The sequence below is a fragment of the Vidua chalybeata genome, chromosome 18 (assembly GCF_026979565.1).
Source record: "Vidua chalybeata isolate OUT-0048 chromosome 18, bVidCha1 merged haplotype, whole genome shotgun sequence".
In the NCBI taxonomy this organism is placed as follows: Eukaryota; Metazoa; Chordata; class Aves; order Passeriformes; family Viduidae; genus Vidua; species Vidua chalybeata.
Genome location: NC_071547.1, coordinates 9,962,595 through 9,982,616, shown reverse-complemented (window position 1 = coordinate 9,982,616; position 20,022 = coordinate 9,962,595). Strand labels below are relative to the sequence as shown.

General features: G+C 46.6%; 1 protein-coding gene across 2 annotated transcripts in view; it reads left to right on the top strand.

Moving 5' to 3' along the window:
* The first annotated feature begins 557 nt into the window (after positions 1 to 557).
* BICDL1 (BICD family like cargo adaptor 1) overlaps positions 558 to 20,022 on the top strand; it is a 49,291-nt gene continuing 29,826 nt past the window's right edge. For both annotated transcript variants that reach the window (XM_053959386.1, XM_053959385.1), the window contains exons 1-2: positions 558 to 893; positions 5,526 to 5,741. In XM_053959386.1, coding sequence (XP_053815361.1) covers positions 573 to 893; positions 5,526 to 5,741 — 537 coding nt within the window. In that variant the 5' untranslated portion in view covers positions 558 to 572. The remainder of the gene's footprint in view (positions 894 to 5,525; positions 5,742 to 20,022) is intronic.

Here is a 20,022-nt window from a genome sequence, read left to right as displayed (position 1 = left end):
AGGGAATAGTACTGGGAGCTGAACTGACTACAACTCCCAACGTACACTGAGGGTACCTTTAGGACAAATGTTACCCGAGAACATGCCGAACAATCTGAAATTGAAAGCAAGCCCCGGTGGCTGTTGGAAGCTGTAGTCAGCTCTCCGGGATGAACTACTGAGCACAAAGATCCCGAGAGCAGCTCTGGCTACAGAAAGAGCCCCGCTAGAGCTCTGGGGGAGCGGGAGGCGAGCGAGGAGAACGCGCTGTGCCCCCCGGGGCTGCCAAGTTCCCTCCTTGGACTTCCCCGATGTTTTGGGTGGATTTTTGGCCTGGGCCTGCGGCAGAAGGGGAGAGACCTGCCCGCGGCAGCCGGTGCCAGCAGGACCCGGTTTCCCCCGCGCTACCCGGGCCCGGTGCCGGTGGCGGCGGCTGCGCCGGCGGCAGTGGCGGTGGCCGTGGCGGTGGCGATGCGCTGCCGGGGCCCGGCGCCGGGGGGCGGGGGCCGGGGGCGGCGGCGCTCCCCGCCCAGCCGCCGCAGCCGCGGGCCGGGCGCGGGGGGCGCAGCGGAGCGGCGGCGGCGCGCAGGGCCATGTCGGCGCCGTGCCTGCGCCTGCCCGCCGCCGGGTCAGCACCGGCGGAGGCGGACAGCGCCGGCGGCATGGAGCCGCCCGGGGCCGCCGCCCTGGAGCTGGCCCTGGAGGAGGAGCTGGCGCTGCTGGCCGCCGCCGGGGAGCCGCCGGAGCCGCCGCCCGCCGCCGCCGCCCGCGACCCCGAGCTGCTCTCGCTGATCCGGCAGAAGGAGAAGGACCTGGTGCTGGCGGCGCGGCTGGGCAAGGCGCTGCTGGAGCGCAACCAGGACATGAGCCGGCAGTACGAGAGGATGCACAAGGAGCTCACCGACAAGCTGGAGGTGAGGCCCCGTCGCGCTGCGCCCGGCCCCGGCCCCGGCCCCGGCCCCGGCCCGCGGGTTCTCCCCGCGCAACGCGGCCGCTTCCCCGGCGGGCGGCGGGCGCGGGCCCTGCCGAGCAGCCCACGGGACTCGCTGTGGCCGTGACGGGGAAGAAAGGGTCTGAGCAATGCCTGCGAGGCCTGGGGGAGGCAAAGCTGCCGTTCTCCCCCGCTCCCCCCGGCCGAGAGCCGGCGTGTGGGGCCGGGGCCGGGCTGCAGCACGGCGCTCCAGAGGCTCCTGGGGGGCTGTTCTGCCCCGGGACCACCTGGGAGAGATGTGCGCGGCTCATCTCGTCACAGAAATACCTCGGAAGTTAAATTTACACAGCAGGTACTGAGCTACAGAGCATATGTGACCCTTATGCTTAAGCTGTTGCAGCTAAGGCTTTAGGCATGGCAGGAGATAAGCCCTAACGATACGTCGCTGTTAGCTGTTTGGTAAGAAAAATGCCTACAGGTATCTGGAGAGAGCTGTTTGCCAAGAACTCGGGGGATTGAGCTATTTATTGATTTTTAATGCTAAAATAGAGCTATTACAAAGAAAAAGACTTGTGCAGGCAGCTTTTTTTTTTTTTTTGGAACAGCTCTCTTGCACAATTGTGAGAGAACCACTGTTATTTACTCTTCCTCATAGGTACTCTTGGAATTGTATTTCTTCCAATAAGTAATACTGCTTAGAAGTCTGAGGAAAACCTCTCTCACCTTTCTAGAGAGAGTTTGAACAGTGCTGGATTAACATTCACATTTCAAGTCACAGCCCTAGACCAGTCCTTTCTGCACAGTCCTGCATATTCCTGTATTCCTTCCTCACAGACTTAACATTTCTCAAGTTCAAGAGGATTTGTGAAATTAATGTATGCCCTTTGTTCTCCTGACAAAAATTCCTCTCTCTTATTAAGCTTGTCATTTACCCCAGCTGATCCCTTCCTTTTTGCAGGGGAATCTCTCTGCCTTTGCTATTTTAATAGAAAAAAGTGAAGGTGACATTTGCTCAAATTGTTGCTTAGTGTCTCTGTTTATCAGATGAAAATTTCCCAGAGTATTAAAATTTGCCAGAGTGAATGTTTCCAGGTTGATCTTTAAGCAAGAACAGACGTATGTGGTGTTGTGCTGACATGGTTTTCCTGAGGAGTTGGAGTAGAACCTTTCCTACCGTTAAAGGAAAAATGCACAAGTTTAGGTACCCAGCAAGCTGCCTCTTAGGGAGTTCAGGAGCCTCAAATACCACTCACTGCTTGCAAAACGTAGAGGTGAAAAGGAGAAGGGAGAAACTACGACTTTATAGTAGTTTAAATAACACCCCACAAATGTTTACCTCTGCTCTCACAGGCCCATTCAGAAGGTAAATGAAGAGATTGTAAACACAACTGACTCTTCACATATTTTCATCCCATTACTATCACCCTAACTTCCCAGTGGAATAACAGATTGCTATTTTCCAGGCTACCCATTTGAGAGGAATTAGTGTTATCTACTTAAGGGTCATTTTTTTTCCCACTGGGTTTGGCAAATTTAACCCAGTGCTGCTTCACACAAAAAAATCAAATTTCAACATTAATCTTCTAAAACACAAGCTCGATAATCCCAGCCTATGCAGATTAAATCTCGGCCTCCTCCTGTTGCTACTGAAGTGAATAAAATTTCACAATAAGCTTTTCGATTTCAGAGGAGCAGAGGAAGGACCCACAGCTGTTCCCTCCTTCCCTGTGCTGAGAACTTTCTGACAGTGACACAAAGCAAAGTCTCAGATGAGATCCTTGGTGACAACCTGATATAATGATGTTCAGCTCTTAGAAGGAGATATTTTGTTCCAGTTCACAGTTCAGAATTGGTTACAAGAGCTCAGTGAAGCCTCTCCATTTCACAACAGCCAAGGTACTGGTCTGCTTGTTGGGTGCTTTGCCTCAAGATTAAATATGTTCTAGTTTTGTGGGTTCATTGCTGAGGTACAGCATTCCTGCGTACACTTCCTCTGGCAAACCTTTCACTTCACAGCCTGAATTTAAATTCATTTCTAATCATGAAATTGAAGTTCTGTAATAAATTCTGATATGTGATCCTAGACAGTTTTATCCTCTCTAAGGGATTAAGACAGTTAATAGTGCTGTTCCTCTGACACAGAGGAGCCTGTTGTGTCCAAGCATTTTACAGTATGAACCCTCTTTATCAGCTGGGAAACTCCCCCTTGCTTTCATCTCTTCAGATGAGGACCAGCCCAGCTCAGTTAAGTTGAAGAGAAGCTGTTTTCAGAAGAAAACATCTTCTAGAAAGCTGTGTAAAAATCAGTGAGCAGCTGGTGAATGGAGAGACGCTCAGGAAACAAGAAACTCCCCTACTGAGGACAGCAGTTTGCCCTATCAGCACTATGTGCAGAAATCCCCTCCAGACTGCAGCCCTGCAGGTGCTGGGGGCAGGCCAGGAGAGATGGCTGCTGACAGAAGCAGGGGAGACCAGTCAGCACATCTCATCTGGGTTATCCTCCTCTTTGCAACAGCCTCTCCGTGCCCCACTGCTCTGTTCTGGTTTCTCTGTCACAACAGAATAAACTTCATATTCTTCACCTTCTTCTCACACCAGCCTTTGTGATGGTCATTTATTGGGGCTGTGTGTAGTGGAGATTTTCTTTTGCAGTGAAAGACTAAAGTGCTTTTTAAATGATTGACAAGGCTTATCAGTGGCTTCTAAATCACATTTGGGTGTCTGGGGCACTTCAGCTGCAGTGCTGCTTCTCAGCAGGCTGAAGTTCCACTTACCATTTACAGAAGGCCCTGGATCTTTCTAAACGTTGCCTAGCAGTGAAAGAGGCAGAGCTATAAAAGACAGAATTTTCAGTGTGCTGCTGAAAGTGAAATTGTGGCTGCTCCAGCCACACTTGGACTACAAACAAGATGTCTTTGCAATGGTTGTCATGGGCCAGGTGCTGGGATCTCATGCCTACCTATTGCATTAAAATATTTATATTACTGCTTAGCTCTCATTTGCAAGAATGCTCATTCTGTTAGTGTCTGAAACATGGGGAAATCCCCTACTATGGGCCACTGTTTTTAATCAGCTTTCCCTCATATTTAAGGGTTTTTCATGAAAGTCTGGAATTTGCAGAAGGATTTGAAGGGCACAAGCACTGTGCTGCTACACTGAGCTGGAAGGAGCATAGGAAAGGATTTGGGGATCAGGTGAAGAAAGAGAAAACATGGCATCTGTGTGGCAGAGCAAAAAAAGGTGGAAGATTAGCAATACAAAGGCCAGAGGCTGGAGAGGTACTGGAAGGTTTTGACATTCAGACCTGCTTGGGAAGGTGACAGGGACCCTGCCAGGGAGGCTGTGTGTCATTAGCAATAGGCACCCAGGGGAAACAGCCCCCTCACAGCCTGTGTTTCTAACAAGCAATAAAAAGCCACTTCACATAAATGCAGTGCAATTTTCTTTTCCGCCTAGCAGGTTTATTTTCCCTTCCTATCAGAAGTGCCATGGGAATTGTTCACTAGGGAACAATTCACCTGGGAGTAATAGGCAAGTGCTACCAGTGTTTGGCCCAGTGGGTTTCTGTTCTTCTCTAAGACATATTCCTTAAAGACTAGGGAATCTGATAGAGAGTAGCAGGAGATTTTTCTGGGGATCAGAGGACAACCAACAAGGAGAGGACTCCCATTTTTCAGGTTTCCCTGCTAATCCTGGGACGTGCCCATGTCCCCAGTCTGTGACTGTTCTGAAAGTAAATGTGTGTCTTCAGTCACCAAGGGAAATTCAAGCTCAGGGTTTTGGAGCAGGGATTCTTTCAAATGGGCACAACATAAATCTGCTTTGACCTGATTTGCAGCTCTGTTTCAATCAAGCCCTCATTTAACTAAGCCTGGAAAACATGCAAAAGTTTCACCAGATTTGTGCTGTCCCTCATTTTCCAGCCAATCCAAAGCAGAGCAGAGTCTCCAGAACTGAGAGTGGTTTCTAAGAAACCTGAATCCAGAACGTGGACGTACATAATGTCTATAGCAACCAGTTCATTGCATCCATTGCCATTCCAGAGCGGGTTGCATCAAACAATGGAGTTACTGTGCACTATCAAACTCTCAGACAACTAATTAGGTCAGGAATAGAAGGAGCAAATGGATAGATGATTCAACTGTTGTTCATGAGACCCATATGACAACAAGGATGCCTCATCTACATTCCTCACCAACAGTAAGGGTATACAGTTTGTGTATTTTGACTATAAAGGCAATTAAAAAAAATTATGCCACTGACCACTTTTTTTTTTTTTTATTGCTTTGGAGTTAAGCTGGGCTCTGCTAAATCAATTGCTCTGTCTGACCTATATGTCTCGCCTATTGACATGCAGCCTACTTTACTCTTTTGGCAGTTATTTCAGTAAAAATCCAATGTGCTGAACTCCAGTGGCCAAGGACAGGCCAATTGCTGGAAATGGAAAATGGCTTTGGTGCCAGTGACCTGCCCTGATGTGGAATTGTCATCTCCATGGCATTGTCACGCTCTAGCACCATCTTCTTTCCTGCACAGGGTTTTAGCCCTAGCACAGAGGAGGAAAAGGAGACATTCACCTTTTTTTCCTCCCTTCCTAACCTCCCCCATAATGTAGCACCTGGAACAAGAGAAACACGAATTGCGGCGGCGATTTGAGAACAAGGAGGGAGAGTGGGAAGGAAGGGTATCAGAGCTGGAGAGCGACGTGAAGCAGCTGCAGGACGAGCTGGAGAAGCAGCAGGTCCACCTGCGCGAAGCCGACCGGGAGAAGACGCGCGCTGTCCAGGAACTCTCCGAGCAGAACCAAAGACTCCTGGACCAGCTCAGTAGGGTGAGTCAGCTGGGTGGCACAGCTGGGCAGGGGACAGGGTCACAGCTCTGCTGTCATCCCCCTCTGGGGCAAAGGAGTGGGAAAGCTCCAACTTCCAGGGAAACAAACGGTTCTGCCTCTGGTCAGGTTACACAGGTGTCGCTATAAGACGTGCCGCCTTTAAACTGATTTTACACCTCTAAGGAGCGATGCATTTCTTTGGCAAAACAGTTGTGTTTCTGGGTTGAGTGGTCATTTACTGCATAGTTATCTCTCTCAACTGTTCTTGTATCTAGAACTGATTTAGAAAATCTGTTTATAATTTACTAATAGGCTGAACAAATGTAGCATGTAAGAAGAAGGCTAATCTGCAACAGTGGGGTGAAATGCTTTTTGCAGGTCTCCCTTTTTTGAGATACATTGGCTATAATGTTGTAGAATTGAATATACCATGTCATTCTCAGATGGTGTGTCACTACAGATAGTTTTGCCATGGTTAGATGTGTGAGAACCTACTGAAATTCCTTGGAATGCCATGTTTCATCAAAGAGCTTAACTTGCCTCTGAATGAAAGAGGATTTACAGTGAAGCTGCTACAAATCAGCCTAATTGGCTGAATACTTGCAGCATGAGTTTCTTTCTGACAGCAAAAGAATTAACAGTTTCTGCCTCCTTCCCACAGAAGTTAACCTGTCTTCTGGAATTAAGAACCTTGATTTTTTTCCTCCCCACTGGACAGTTAGTACAAACCAAAATTTTAATGCTTGAGAACATAGTCCAGCAGACGAAAGCATTTGCTTGTTATCAGTTGCTTATTCCCAAAATAGCATACAACGAAAACACACACACACACAGATTCAGGCTGAAGAGGCCCACCTCATGCTGTAAGAACATCTCTCAGTCTAAATTCTGTCAGAGCTGAGTCTCTGGGGCTGACACGAGGATTTTGCCTATGAGAGGGTGGACGCCTCAACCACAACACTAGGATCAGAGGACTTTGAAGAGGGTCAGATGTACAGGTCTTCACTCAAGCTGTGTATGCAGTTGTCCTGTGCCTCTGGAGGTGACAAGAGCTAGTGTTGAGTATGACACTCTGTAGTGACACTTGAGGAAATCATTCCTCATTCCACTGTAGATTTTTCTTGTCAAGGATTAAAAAGTCACTTATTCCAATTTGGTTAACTGGCTTAAAAAAGAAAAGAGAAAAAAAAAAAAAAAACACCACCTCATCTTCCTTAGCTCAAGAATGCTGCTAAGTTTATCCACATTTTTAAAGCAATGTGTCCCAAGTGAGCTACAGATCTTTTACCTTTTCTCTGGACAGAGCGTAATCCACATGCACCATGGATGAGAGTTTCCACCCAAGATTGCACAAGCCCTGTGTTATGTCAGGTTTCTTACCCAGGACTAAGAACTTGGCTCCTTCTGTGTATGTATGATTTCTGTCACTGGCTGGGGAATGTAAGATTTGTTATTGTCCCAGCATAAGCATAAACTGGAAGAACAGACTAGAAGGTAGGAGAGCCAAAGCAGACAGCTTGTTTTGGGCTTTTAAACCACATGGGATTATCCTCACATGATACTTGTGCTACAGGAACCTCTCACAGCCAGATGCTCAGAAAGCCATTCCACAAAGCCTTGTCAGAGGAACCACCAAATTAAGTCTACCAGCATGTGGTGTCCAAGCATGGGTTTTTTCCCTTAACTCCCTATTAGTGCTAGAAATGGTCTTCACTGACCCACTTCAGAACTGCCACATTCAAAAATGCTGAGTGTTGGTGCTGCCCTTCCCATTCCAGCCCAGCCCTGCTCCCAGCTTGGAGGACAGTTTTTCTCCAATGCAGATAAGCTCTGATAGAGACAGAGCTGATGTTTGCCGAGGCACGATTCAGTGCTCATTGAGTTTGTCACCTGGCCAAAACTTGCCAGAAACTCAAATACAGCAATATATTTGGTATAGCAAGGGTGTAAACAGTCTTCCCACAGTCAGGAAAACCTGGACAAATTGAAAGAGACTAGGGAACAATCTGTTGTCATTCTCAGGGCTTTAGCTGAGGCTTTTTAAAATCTCAGCATTATATTAGCACTTGATTCCTGCTGCTTAATATTCCATATTTGCTGCTCCATAGTGTATTTGCAGTCTCATGTGCCTGGTCTCTCATTCTGAAGAGGTTACATATGTAATCCCTGAGGCAGTGGCACTGCCTAAACCCTGCACCCATGTAGTTCTGGCTCCTGTTACCATTTAGGCTTCCAATTAATAAAAAGGACAAACAAGAGTAGCATGGATGTGCTTGCCCACAGCCATACTGACATAGGCTGGAGTCTCTCCTGGGATCATGAACTGAGCACTGGGAGAGGAAAAGTCCTACAAAGAGGTGCTGTTACAGCTTCTGTGACCTTTAAGGTGTTGCTGGTGTCCTCCTTGTGTTCCTGGTTCTTTGTGTCACCGTGGTTGTTTGGGAGCAGAGGGTTAAGAGAAATCTGGAATAAGGTGATGAAAGCCTTATTCAGAGCCTCAAGTCTGCCCCATTCAACACTTTATATCCTGCTTCACTCACAGGACACAAAGACAGGCTTCTCTCTGGTAGAGTCATTCTACACTAGAAGGTACTGGCTCCTTAAATTTGAATTTCTACAATTTTTAGCAATTAACACCTCATGGCCCCACTTAACAACACTTGATCATCTCACTCCTGGAGAAGGTATCCCCTTGGCACTAGGCTCTGTGTGTTGAATGACAGCCTCAGGAGCTGCCAGCCCACATGGTCCTGCTTGTTTCTTCTGGATTTCTGGATTTCCTGGGCTTTAGCCTCTTTTATCTCAAAGCAGGGCAGCAGCCACCATCTCCTTCATCCTGCCCCTCCTCCTTCCTGCTGCTGCCATACTTTCACTAACTAATTAGTCTTTAGGACATTTTTTAAACTCTGCCTTCCCCAGAGATGAAAAGCCAACACATACTCACTTTGTCTAAACCTGTCACTAATGCCAACCAGCCAAGCACACACACCCACACAAGGACAGCAAGGGGACCTGTCTTGCAATTAATTCCTGGGACTGAAAAAATCCACCATCAATTTTAGCAAAGACTGGTAAGGAAAACTCAAGGATAGGAATGTTAAGTCTGTTCCGGTATCTAAAAATTAGCCTCTTGCCTCTGTCACCAAGGGGCTAAAATAAGGTCCTTAAAATGGTTTGAGGTCTTCCAATGAGGTGGTGATATAGGAGAACTTTAAATATCTAATAATAGTAAGTAGGCTATAAGGAACTTTGCCTTCTCTTGAAATATAGCCCTTGGTTCTCTGCTTTTAGCAGAACAAAGATACTGCCCGAGGTTAGAACAGCATTAAACCATAGGGAAAATCTGGTTTGCTGGACTGGGAGCACATAGTGAAAGACGTGACTGAAATGCCAAAGAGCAAGTTTAAGACCTCCACCGTATTTTTTAATTTGCTACATGATGATTAAAGGCCCTTCTGCACATTGCTTTGATTTCCCTCCCCCTGCCTCAGCACAGCAAAGGGTGCAGGAGCTCTCAGCAGTGTGTCCACACCAAGCTAAATGCCGAGTTTACCAAGGAGAACTGTAGAGCTCCTCATGAACAGTGTGCCAGGGTACAAACCACTCACCAGAGCTGCTCAGAGCTAAAGTATAGGAGGCAAAGAACAGTTCTGCTGAGAAAGTCAAGGCTTGGGAATTATTACATGTTCTGTTTCCAGCTCCTTCAGTCTCTCCCATCTGTTTCAGTTCCCCACAAGGATAAAAAAAGAAAAGAGAAAAACACAAAAACCACAATCCTATGCCTTCTGTCCTTTTATGGGGGAGTGTGTGTAGGGAAAAGTCTCCTCTTACATGTGCCCACAGCAGGTAACACAGCAAGAGTCCTGTCCTCACCTTTGGGCTTCTAGGAGTTACTAATATACAAATAATAATAACACCCAGTCATCTTCCTATAATGAGGCAACATATTACTACTTTGTCAGGAAGTGAATGAAAAAAGATTTCCACGCTGTTTCTGAGTGCCTTCACCAGATGGCTTTCCCACACATTTCCTGCTCCCCAGCTCTGGCTCCTGGAGCTGTTTGCTGCATGTAGCTTGGGTGAGGCTCATCCTTCTGGGTTCAGCTGGGCTTCTTTTATGGTTCATGGAGCACTGGGGAGCGATTTCACAACGTCAGCTCAGGTAGTTTTTGCAATGCAAATCTGTTTCCCGGGGCAGTGGCAGAGTGTCATCTTGCACTGCTGAAACAGCTCCTTGTGTTTAGAGGAGCGCTGGGCTGCTGTGGCATCCCTCAGAGGGGCCCTCAATCACCAACTCCTTAAATTCACTCAGCATCTAGAGCCAGCATGCTGCTACAAAGAATGAGGTGTTTCAGTCAATCCCTCTGCTGCAGCAAGAACAGGAGCAGCCAGCCCACAATTCTCCAAAGGAGGTATTATTTACAAACCACAAAACCCTCCTTTCAGTAATATTTCAGTTGAAGTTTCTCACTTCATGCTCTAACATGCAGCATGTTAGAGAACTGGGAGGCACTGCCTGGCTTTGCTTTGAAAGAAACAGGTTTTTATTTAAGAACAAGCTGACCATAATGTATTCTCCTTTCCAAATTACTTATTTTAAATGCAAACTTTTATGGTCAAGAACACACAGGAGAGGCAGTTCTGTTGTCAGGTATTTATTTGAAGAGATTTTTCTGAATGCTTGGTTGCTGGGTCTATCAGCATAGGAACAATGTTAGTTTTAAGAAATTCAGATTATTCACTGAAAAATAAAGTTATTGGGAAAAGTGTGCTGGGCAAGATGCACTGTTTTTCCCCATGCCAGAGATTTGTAGCAGTTACACTATGAATTATGTCTTTAATTCCTTATTTTATCTATACAGGTGCTTAATGCAGGCCTCCTTATGTTTCTTGTTTATTAAGTTGTCTCCAATAGCCCAGCAGGGTCTATTGGGAGCTCCATCCTTAGTACAGAGACAAGACAGGCTGAATTTAAGTCCTGCTTTGGGGGGGTTTATTTTTAACCAGATAAAGATCCTGAGTGAACCTGGGCTAAAGAAGAGTTGCTTTTACTATCCCTACATTTCAAGGTGCAGATCAACCACTACACTGAATTATTTTTCATAAAAACTCTCTAGTTTTTGCTCTCCAAAGTGTTTACCAGACCTATTCAGTGAGCAGCTTATTAGTAGGAGCTCTACACTGAACTCCTCAAGCACGGAGTCCTGAGTAGCAAATCTTCACCTGCATCACCACTGAGCAGTCCAAATTCACTGGAAGGGGAGATTGCAGGAGAAAAGGCAGCACTGCTTCCTGTTGAAGGGGCTGAAAGACCTGCTTGTCATGGCAGCTTTGGTGGTGCTGCTCATTCCTTGGGGGAAGAAGGCCTTGAGCACTGTTTTGTGCCTGGCATAAGGCACACTTGTGTCACACATGGTGAGGTGAGAGGAAACAGACACCAGCACCAGACAGCCAAACACTGATTCCAGCAAACCTCCCAGTAACCTCATTCCCCAGCTCCCCACCCCTCTGGAGCATCAGCAGATCCTCACGCCACATAGCCAGATCCCTGATCACCCAGGGAATACTAATGAGAAAGGCTCCTTCTCTCCAGTTGCTTCTCCTCTAGCAGAGAGCACTTGTTAATAATTCAGCTTCATGCCACATCAGGCCTGGAGTGCTGAGCCTTTCCATGCTACAGCTGTGAATAGAGGACGTGACTGCAGCTGCGTGTTCTCGCCTGCACAGTCCTTCAATGAAATGATTCAGTGCCCTAGAAGGTAATGGAGAAACACCTTGAGGTCACTGCTGAGTGGCACTTACCCACCATCCCTCTGGGAGAACAAGGAGAAAGGCTCAGCCCTCTGCTGAGAGTCAGTCCAAGCCTGCAGCAGCAGTTAACCCCATTTTAGGACACACAGAGTTTTGGGACCCAACAGGAACAGGGCCATGCAGACATCAAGGAATAAATACAGGAAGTGCCAAAGTAATTTCAGCAAACATGAGGGGGAGCACCCCTACAGAATTTGCCCAAGGATTTTGCACACACTCATTTAATGAAAGATTTTTACCCTTGAGTCCTTTGGGTGATGAGCACTTATGGAATGGGTAGAAGGAGAATGGGCTGTAGTGGTAGAACAAGGGGGAATGAGGACAAATTAAAATAAGGGAAATTTAGGTTAAGTATTAGAAAGAAATTCTCTCCTGTGAGGGTCTTGAGACACTGGAGCAGGTTGCCCAGGGAGGTTGTAGCTGTCCCAACACTGGCAATGTTCAAAACCAGATTGGACAGGGCTTGGAACAGCCTGGTCTAGTGGGAAAATTCCCTGCCTGTGGCAGGGGAAATTGGGACCAGATGATCTGTAAGGTCCATTCCAATCCCTTAACATTTCATGCTTCTATGAAGGCTGTGCATGGAATAAAATAGGGACTCATGAATAGCAAAGCCCTCCCTAGGAAAAGGATTAAACTACTATTTAGATTAGAAGAAAAAAAAATGTTGCTGTTAAGGTAGTGGAACTACATAAGTCGCTGCTCCTGGGCAAAAGGATGGCATCCCTGGGTCCCAGGGGCTGGGTGGGACCCTCATCCTCCTCTGCGGCAGCAGAGCATCCCCTCCGTCCCCGGGGACCCCTGGCTGGTTGCTGGATGACAGCACGGCGTGTCCCAGCTGGTGATGTTGCCGTGGCAACCGGGTGTGATTTCTGTGCTTGTAATGCCACGACAGCCAGGGACACGCAGGGAGACGCACTTGTGACGTCCGAGGCGGGCGGGCGGTGGCCGCGGCCCGTCTGCCACCGCCGTGGGCTCGGCTCGCTGCCACGACGTGTTCCCTGCCGCCTCTGCATCCCCCGCGGGCCCCTCCCCACCTTTCCTCCTCTGCTCACGGCAATTTCACCCCCAGAATCGCGCTGGAGCTGTACCAGCCCAAGGCAGCATGTTGTCTGTACCATCCACAGTGAGCTCCCGAGCCTGCTGGGACAGGTAAACGTTTTATATCCTGGGTGAAAAGAGCCCCTTGTGAGCAGATCAGTGAGCCCACGCAGGTGACCCTGCCGGGGCTTGGCACAGAGCATCTCCCGGGAGTCCAGCTCGGGATGTGGCACCAGAGAAATGATTGTTTGCCCGAGCCACTGAGCCTGCAGGCCGTGCACGGCTCATCTCCCACCCTCCGAGGCTCTTTGTGCCTGGATGGAGCAGCAGAGGCTGCCCCGGGAGATATCACAGAGCCACACCTCCTGTCCCACCACCACCCCCTTTGAGCACATCTGCAGGAATGAGTGGACAAACACGTAGGTGTAAAGCCTTTGGTAGTCAGCCATACACTGTTCTTCCCTGCACTTCAGCTGAGCCCAGATCATAAGCCAGCTTTCTCCTCTGGCAAGTGGTGCTAGAAGAGATTTCAAAAGTTCATACAAGGCTCCTGTCTTGAGACATCAGCAGCACCACTTATCTGTGAACATCTGAAAGCCAGAATCCAACATAAAACTGAAGCTGAACTTGTCCTGGAGTAAGAAGATAAAATCCTGAATGAGTTCTTTCTTCCTCTCTTGCACTGCACTAAAAATTTTGAGTGGCTATTCTGTTTACATCCAGATTGTGTATTGGAATTGTTTTATTATGCAGTAGCTCAGAGGTAGGAACACATGGGCAGAAGAAATTTTTTCAAACTATTTCTGCTTGTTCACACTTGCTGTAAACACTTCCTCCAGGAGATTCTAGAAAGTAGGACACAGAAGGTGTTTGTATCCAGCCACTGCTAGCTTACTGGCTAGAACCAGAGACAAACATGATTGAAAGCTTTGCAAATAGCTACATAAGAAAAAACCAATTAAAAAGCATTTGATCTTTAAAGACCCATTCTGGGTTATAAAGTTTGCACACCTTATAATTAAAGTCTTCTTTTTTCAAGCAGGCTTGCTTTTTGTAAATGCAATTCAGTAGACAATAGCTCAAGAGGGAAATCTCTCCTACACTGAGAAGGTTTTGCCAGCTGTACTGGGTGCTCTGATTACCCATGAAATCAGAGGCCTCTTGCAAAACAGCCAAGAGCATAACCAGCATTTTGTTTAGAATGGCATTTAGCAGAACCCAGTTTATTTTGAGCAGAGACATAGGATCAGCAAGACACTCTTGTTGACTGCTGGTGGCCACAGTACAATACAGAGCTGGCTTGTGCTTGGCAGCACCACCACAGGAATGGGAAATGCCACCTCATACAGGGACACAACAGTATCCAGAGGCAAGGGTACAACAGAAAACTGACATAAGTCAAGGGACCTGCCTGTCAGAGCAACTGGAGTAAAAGGCTGCTCATAAGCAGCCCAAGGAAGCATTTCATTTGGAGGAGATACAGGCTGGCCTCACAATCTCAGTAGTTATCCTTCTGCAGAGGCTCAGTTCTGTAGATGCCAAGACCTGCAACAGATTTCCATCATGGATGGGATCCCTGTCAGTGTTTGAGGGGGGACTGCTGAGGTCAGAAGTGTTGGAAACAACTCCATTAACTGTTCTTGCCCTGTCCTAGCTATTCTTGCCTGGAAGGTTCTAATGTTGAAGCATGGAAAGAACATTTTTGAAAGGAGGCACTGCTTGGATAGTTTCAGCTGGGTTATGACTCTACCACGATTAGCACAATAATGCAGATGTGTCATAGATGCAGAGCTTTCACAGAACAGTTACACGATCTGCTGATGTTTGGGTAACTAAAGCATCCAGCTCAGTGGATTTGCCCTTTAAATTGAATCCGCCACTTCCTTTGCACTTCAGTGCACCAAGATAACAAAATTTAACCTTGTGATTGCTTTGTTCTCTACATCCTTTAAAGTCTGTTCCAGAATCCACTTCCAGACTTGGCACAGTTTTGTAGTGACAGGGGTGCTCTTAGAAAGCTGTTCCAATTTGGCAACTATTTAGCCTGAGCTGTTCCTGGTTACTTGTTGACTAAAGCACCATTGTATACTCAGCTGTCTACAAGCTCAGATCCGGGAAAATGGAAGTCTTCTACAATTCGGGTGTAGACCAGCAGATTTGTCACTCACACCAGGACCATCAGACAGGTACAAATCTTAAGACTTACTGGAGGGAAGGGTCTGTATTTATAGAAGAGATCCATGGTCCCTATTGCTTTTGCAGGTGATGTGTTTCAGTATAAAAACACCCACAAATTTCAAGAGAAGGGCACATTTTGGAGAAGTGCCCAAAAAGCTCTCCATTGTTTCTTTACTTGGTTAGCAAGGGATTGGCATAGATTTTATTGGAACATCAGGAAACTGAGGCACTGACAGAGTTTTCAATGTAAACCAACGACCAAGACCCTAGTGAACGAAAAATCTCCTCTCCACTCAGGCAGAGTACACAAGAGTTTGAGCTTTTCTCTTGATCTTATAGAATAAGGATGAACTGGGGTAGGGCTTTTTGTTTGTTTTTAAGATGTGGCATAGGAATTTAGTGCTCTGTGTCCCACACTGACAGCATGACAGGGTAAAGCTAGTGCTCAGACATTACTCCTTGACCGAGTATAAGCTTTCCTTATTCTCTGTGTCCCTTACATAAATGGCCATGTGTATTAATTGAAGGATAAAAATTAGACTGATATTTTTAAAAAAAGAGAGCTGTAAGTTTGGCTGAGTAGAAGAGATGGCCCAGAGACTTTGCAAGGTCTCCATCAAAGGAAACTTTTGGGAAGTGGCCAAGTAGACACCAGTCAGGGAGGGCTGGCTAATTTTTGCACTGATACAAGAAGAACTAGGCAAAGTTAAGTCTGAAAGAAACCTTCTGAGGTTTCCCTTTTATGCAGGCAAGAGTTTGACTAACATCAAGTCATGTCTTCCTGCTATTTATGAATACTAAAGAATGAGGCAGAGAAGCCTGAGGGAATACTCACAAGGAATGTATGATCTCAAAGGCTTTAGAATTGACTTGTATTTTAACTCTACATGGGCATAAAGTAATGAAAGGGTGAAAACAAATGTAAACAGGGCATTATTCAAAATGCTTGAATAGACTCAGATTTTGTGGAGTTATGCTTTCAACAGATTTATGTTTAGAAGCCAAATGAGAAAGCCTGGAATGACCATGTTTGTTTAAAAGAGATCATTGGTAGAATGTAGCAGTGTGATATTTGTCTAAATAACATCTATTGATCAGCTATGAAGTTGCACGGGGTTTTGCCAACTCAAAGTATTCCTGTAGGTTTGCCTCTATTCCAAAGAGATTTATTTCCCTAGGCTTTACTGGATGTTGTACTTCACTTTTCACACAAATTCTCCCTAAATGTTGTGCTGTTTAGCCTTTATTTCACTCTCCACCTTAGCACAAGGGATGAGACTCTTAGTGAAGTCTAACTCATAAATATTTTAAAGCTTTAAGGGGTCCAGGCAAATGCTTATGAAATTGATGATTTCATTAACGCCACCTCTTCCTGGGGCCCTCCTGTGCCTGAGGCACTGCTGCCATGGACACAGGCCCTCACCCTGCAGAGCTGCAGACAAGGAGGGGTCTCTGAGGCTCAGGCTGCTTTATCAGCAGAAGCTGCAATAAACCAGTTGAGGCATTATCCAATCCAGCAGCTCAGTTAATCTCTGCTTACCCAGATTAACTCTGGCATCACGAGACACAGCCCATCAGCTGCAGACTGGCTCTCAGCATCTCCCTCTTTCAAAGGAGTTCTTTGCATCAGGCATTCAAAACTTGGGAAATTCCTTCTGTCTTCCCATCCTTCTTAATCCTCCATCAAGAGACAGTATCAGAGACTAAGAAGGTCAAACTAGGGGAGAGGGAAGGAGACAGGCAGCTTTCTCCCTCACTGCATGTCACTGCCTCAGCACAGCAAGGGGAGATTTGCCCAGTGTGGGACACCTCCAGATCACACAATTTTAGTGCTCCTGGTCCCAGACATGGGCCTCCTCCAACTTCTCACCTTTTTCATGGCCAGGGAACACCCTGCCAAGGAAATACTTTGCTGTGTGTAACCAATAGTGCAGAAGCCTTTCCAAGCATGAACTTGTTCAAATGAAGGTATTAACTCTCTGGCTTATTTAATCTCCCTAAGCAGAGCTATAAGGCACCTTAGGTCAGAGAAAGTGGCATATTTGCCCAAAATGCCTGCCTAGACCCACATACCAAGTAGGCCATGAGATGCTGACCCTGCCCACAGCTCAGTGAATGTGACACAAGCACCCAGAGCCAGGTGTCTGTGGTGCAGCTGGGCTCACCCTGCAGGGGGGAGGAATGAGCTGGCTGGCTGTAAAGCCATGGACAAAGCACAAACACCTCCATGCCTGTGAGTACCTGCACACCACCACCTCCACTCTTCCCTGCCCTCACTCCACTTGGCATCCAAGACCTTTGCATGAGGCACCTGTGAGTATTTCAAGCATGTGGAGTGGACAGTTTTCATTAAGCCTCTGTCAGACTGAAATGGCTTCTTTACACTGTTTATCCTTGTGTATGCTCTGCTGATGCCACAGAGTGCAGGTGGCTGGACAGGGAACTGACAGCACTGCAAAAGCCTTTCTGCCCTTCTCCATGAAGCCTTGGAGTGACTGCCTAGAACAGAGGCTGGACAAAATTAAGAGAATAACAGTAGGTATTTATTAAAGGCCTTCAATAAGTACACCTTGGGCAGTCAGAAGCCTCCCAGAGGCCACATCCAAGATGGATGATGGCCACAAGTTTTTCAAAGTTTGGTCCATTTGCATATAAGGGTTCAATTTCAGGTAATGAAGTAATTTACCCCGTTTGCTCCCCCCCCAGTTCACTTTTGTGTATACTTTTCAGGGCCTGAGGCTGTAGGGTGTCCTTGAGTTTTAGGCTTAGAGGAATTGTTATGCCTGACCAAAATGTGAAGACAGTAATTAATATTTTATATGTAGTTTAGAGTTATGCACTAATGCAGGAGAGGATGGAAACATAAAGGCTAAAATCTTAAGGCATCACCCACAGCACTGGAAGAGGCCACCACAGGATAAAAGGAAAAAACCAAGGCCAAGCTGCTACTGCTTTAATTTCACAGGGACATATTTTGCATGTGTACCAGTCCTCCATATTCATCACAGAAGAGGTAGTACTTCAAAGGCACTCAGATAATCACTTCTTGGTGCATTCCACCAGCATCGTTAGGCAAATGTCCATAAATACCCTTCTCACATATCTTGTTTCACTCAGATTATCCTAGTCTCCTTGGCAACTGTCAGATGATGTATAATGCTAGCAGGGATTAGCCCCAATGAGCCTTATAACCCTCGTGTAAATTCCAACTCTGTGAAGGGACCTGGCCAAAACACTCCTTTCCTGGTAATGTTTAACTGTTGCCATAAACAATATTAAATCTTAGACCCTTTCAGCAAACCTGAGAAAGGGTGAAAACCAATAGAGAGCTTTTTAACTGGTAGTATTTGTCTTGTCCTCCAGATAAATAAGTTTGAGACATGAGTATACTTGGTGTTTCACAGCTTGACATGTAAAGCTGTATTTTGAATCAGTACTTGAGAGAAGGCTTGTGCTGAAAACTTGGCTTTAATATCTTTATCTCCTTCGTCCCTTGTTGTCAGTGGGATCACACTGGGAAATTCCAAATCCCTGCAGGAGCTTCACAAAATTATGCTTCACTTTAACCTATTAATTTCTGAAAACTATCTGGAGTTCAGGTCATCACTTGGTATGCACACACTGACATGGGTCGTACTGAGACTTTCTGCCTCTGAGCAAGCAGCTCTGGGTTACACCCTCGTGCCCCACTGCTCAGGCAGAAATGACCAAAGCATCAAGCTTCAACACATGCTGCATTTGCATGAAGCTTGTCTCCACTCCACATGGTGTGTGGGTCTGCTGAAGAAGAAGTTTGGTGTCTCATGTGGCACCCGAAGCCAGCTTTTGCCATGTGTGGCACTGACATGAGACCTGTCTCCACACAGGAGATGCAGAGAGTGCCAGTGCATGGAGCTGAGCTGCCCTGCATTACATACAAGTGTTAAGAGTTGAAGATCTAAGTGATAAAAGCCTACCTGTGCTGCAGCAGTGACATGGTTAAACCACTTGTTCCTTCTTCAGTCCACTCAGTTCTTTATAACTTTCCAAACCGGGGATATCTGCTCTAATTAATCAGAATAACAAAAAATATCTTTAAGCAGAGCCAAGGAAAGGAGGCTGAAATCAGCACCAGCCTCAGGAACAAAACCAAATCCAGACATACTACGACAGAAATAATAGTATTTCTGTAATTAAGCAAACAAATCTCTGGCACAGCATTGTGTCTAAAAATTACTTCAACAATGTACCATGGCTGATATCTCTTAGACTCCTCAGCTAGAGAGAGCTGAGAGAGAAGGGATAGAAACATTCCAGGAGGTAGATCACCAAACAGCCAAGCCAAGGGCTGATGGGGAAGCCAGTGTAGGCAGGGCAGTGACAGGCAGAAGAAAACCCAAGTCCTGGCACAGGCTGGTTAGCAGTGATGCAACCTGATTCTTTTGCATGCTTGTGTGGACCTGTTTGCTCCCCAGCCATCTGCCAGCTCCAGCACACACCTCACTGCATGCAAGACTTGCGAGGAGGGGGGAAAGGGATCAGTGGCTTAAGGCAGGTGATTTTTAGCACTGATAGGATGCAAGCCCTCCTAACTCACTCACATGTCTATGTACTGGCAGAAGCTCTAAGCAGCACCATTTTAGACACTCCAGCACACAGCAGGGGCTCGGGAGATTTAGTACTGCTACCACTGGCTTGTGCACATAGAGAAATTCAGCTACAGCGCAGGAGTAATAAAAACTGCTGAGAGCTGAATACCACAGTCTCCTCTGTCACTGGTCACATTACTCTTGATTTCAGGCAGCAAGAGGAAGAGAAAATTAATCATTTATGTGTAGCAAAGCTAGGGAGGATGCCAGTTTAAAATCCTACTGTAGTAGCAGAAGAGATGGAGTAGATCAGCCCACGATTAAGTGCAGGAGAATCCACACACACACTCAGGCAAGGCAGTCCTCTCTGCTGAAGATAGAGTGATAAATGAACATACCTGGACCAAACCTTGCTGCTGGAAAGGTTGCCACAGGTAAAGTATGAGCATGCTCAAACAGGGCTTTGAAAATGAAGCACATTCCCAACAGTAACTTGTCAGGGAGTCTCTGAAGCTGAAGAACAGCCACTGCCACACCACTTTAGTTGTGTTTTTCTTGTTCCACTTTACAGCTGTTCCCCTTTTTGGCCCTAGGTAGGGTCAAAAGGCACATGCACAGGGTACATGTCATTGGTACTGACTTCTGCTTAAAACACCAAAGCCAAAAGCAACAATATTTTCCCT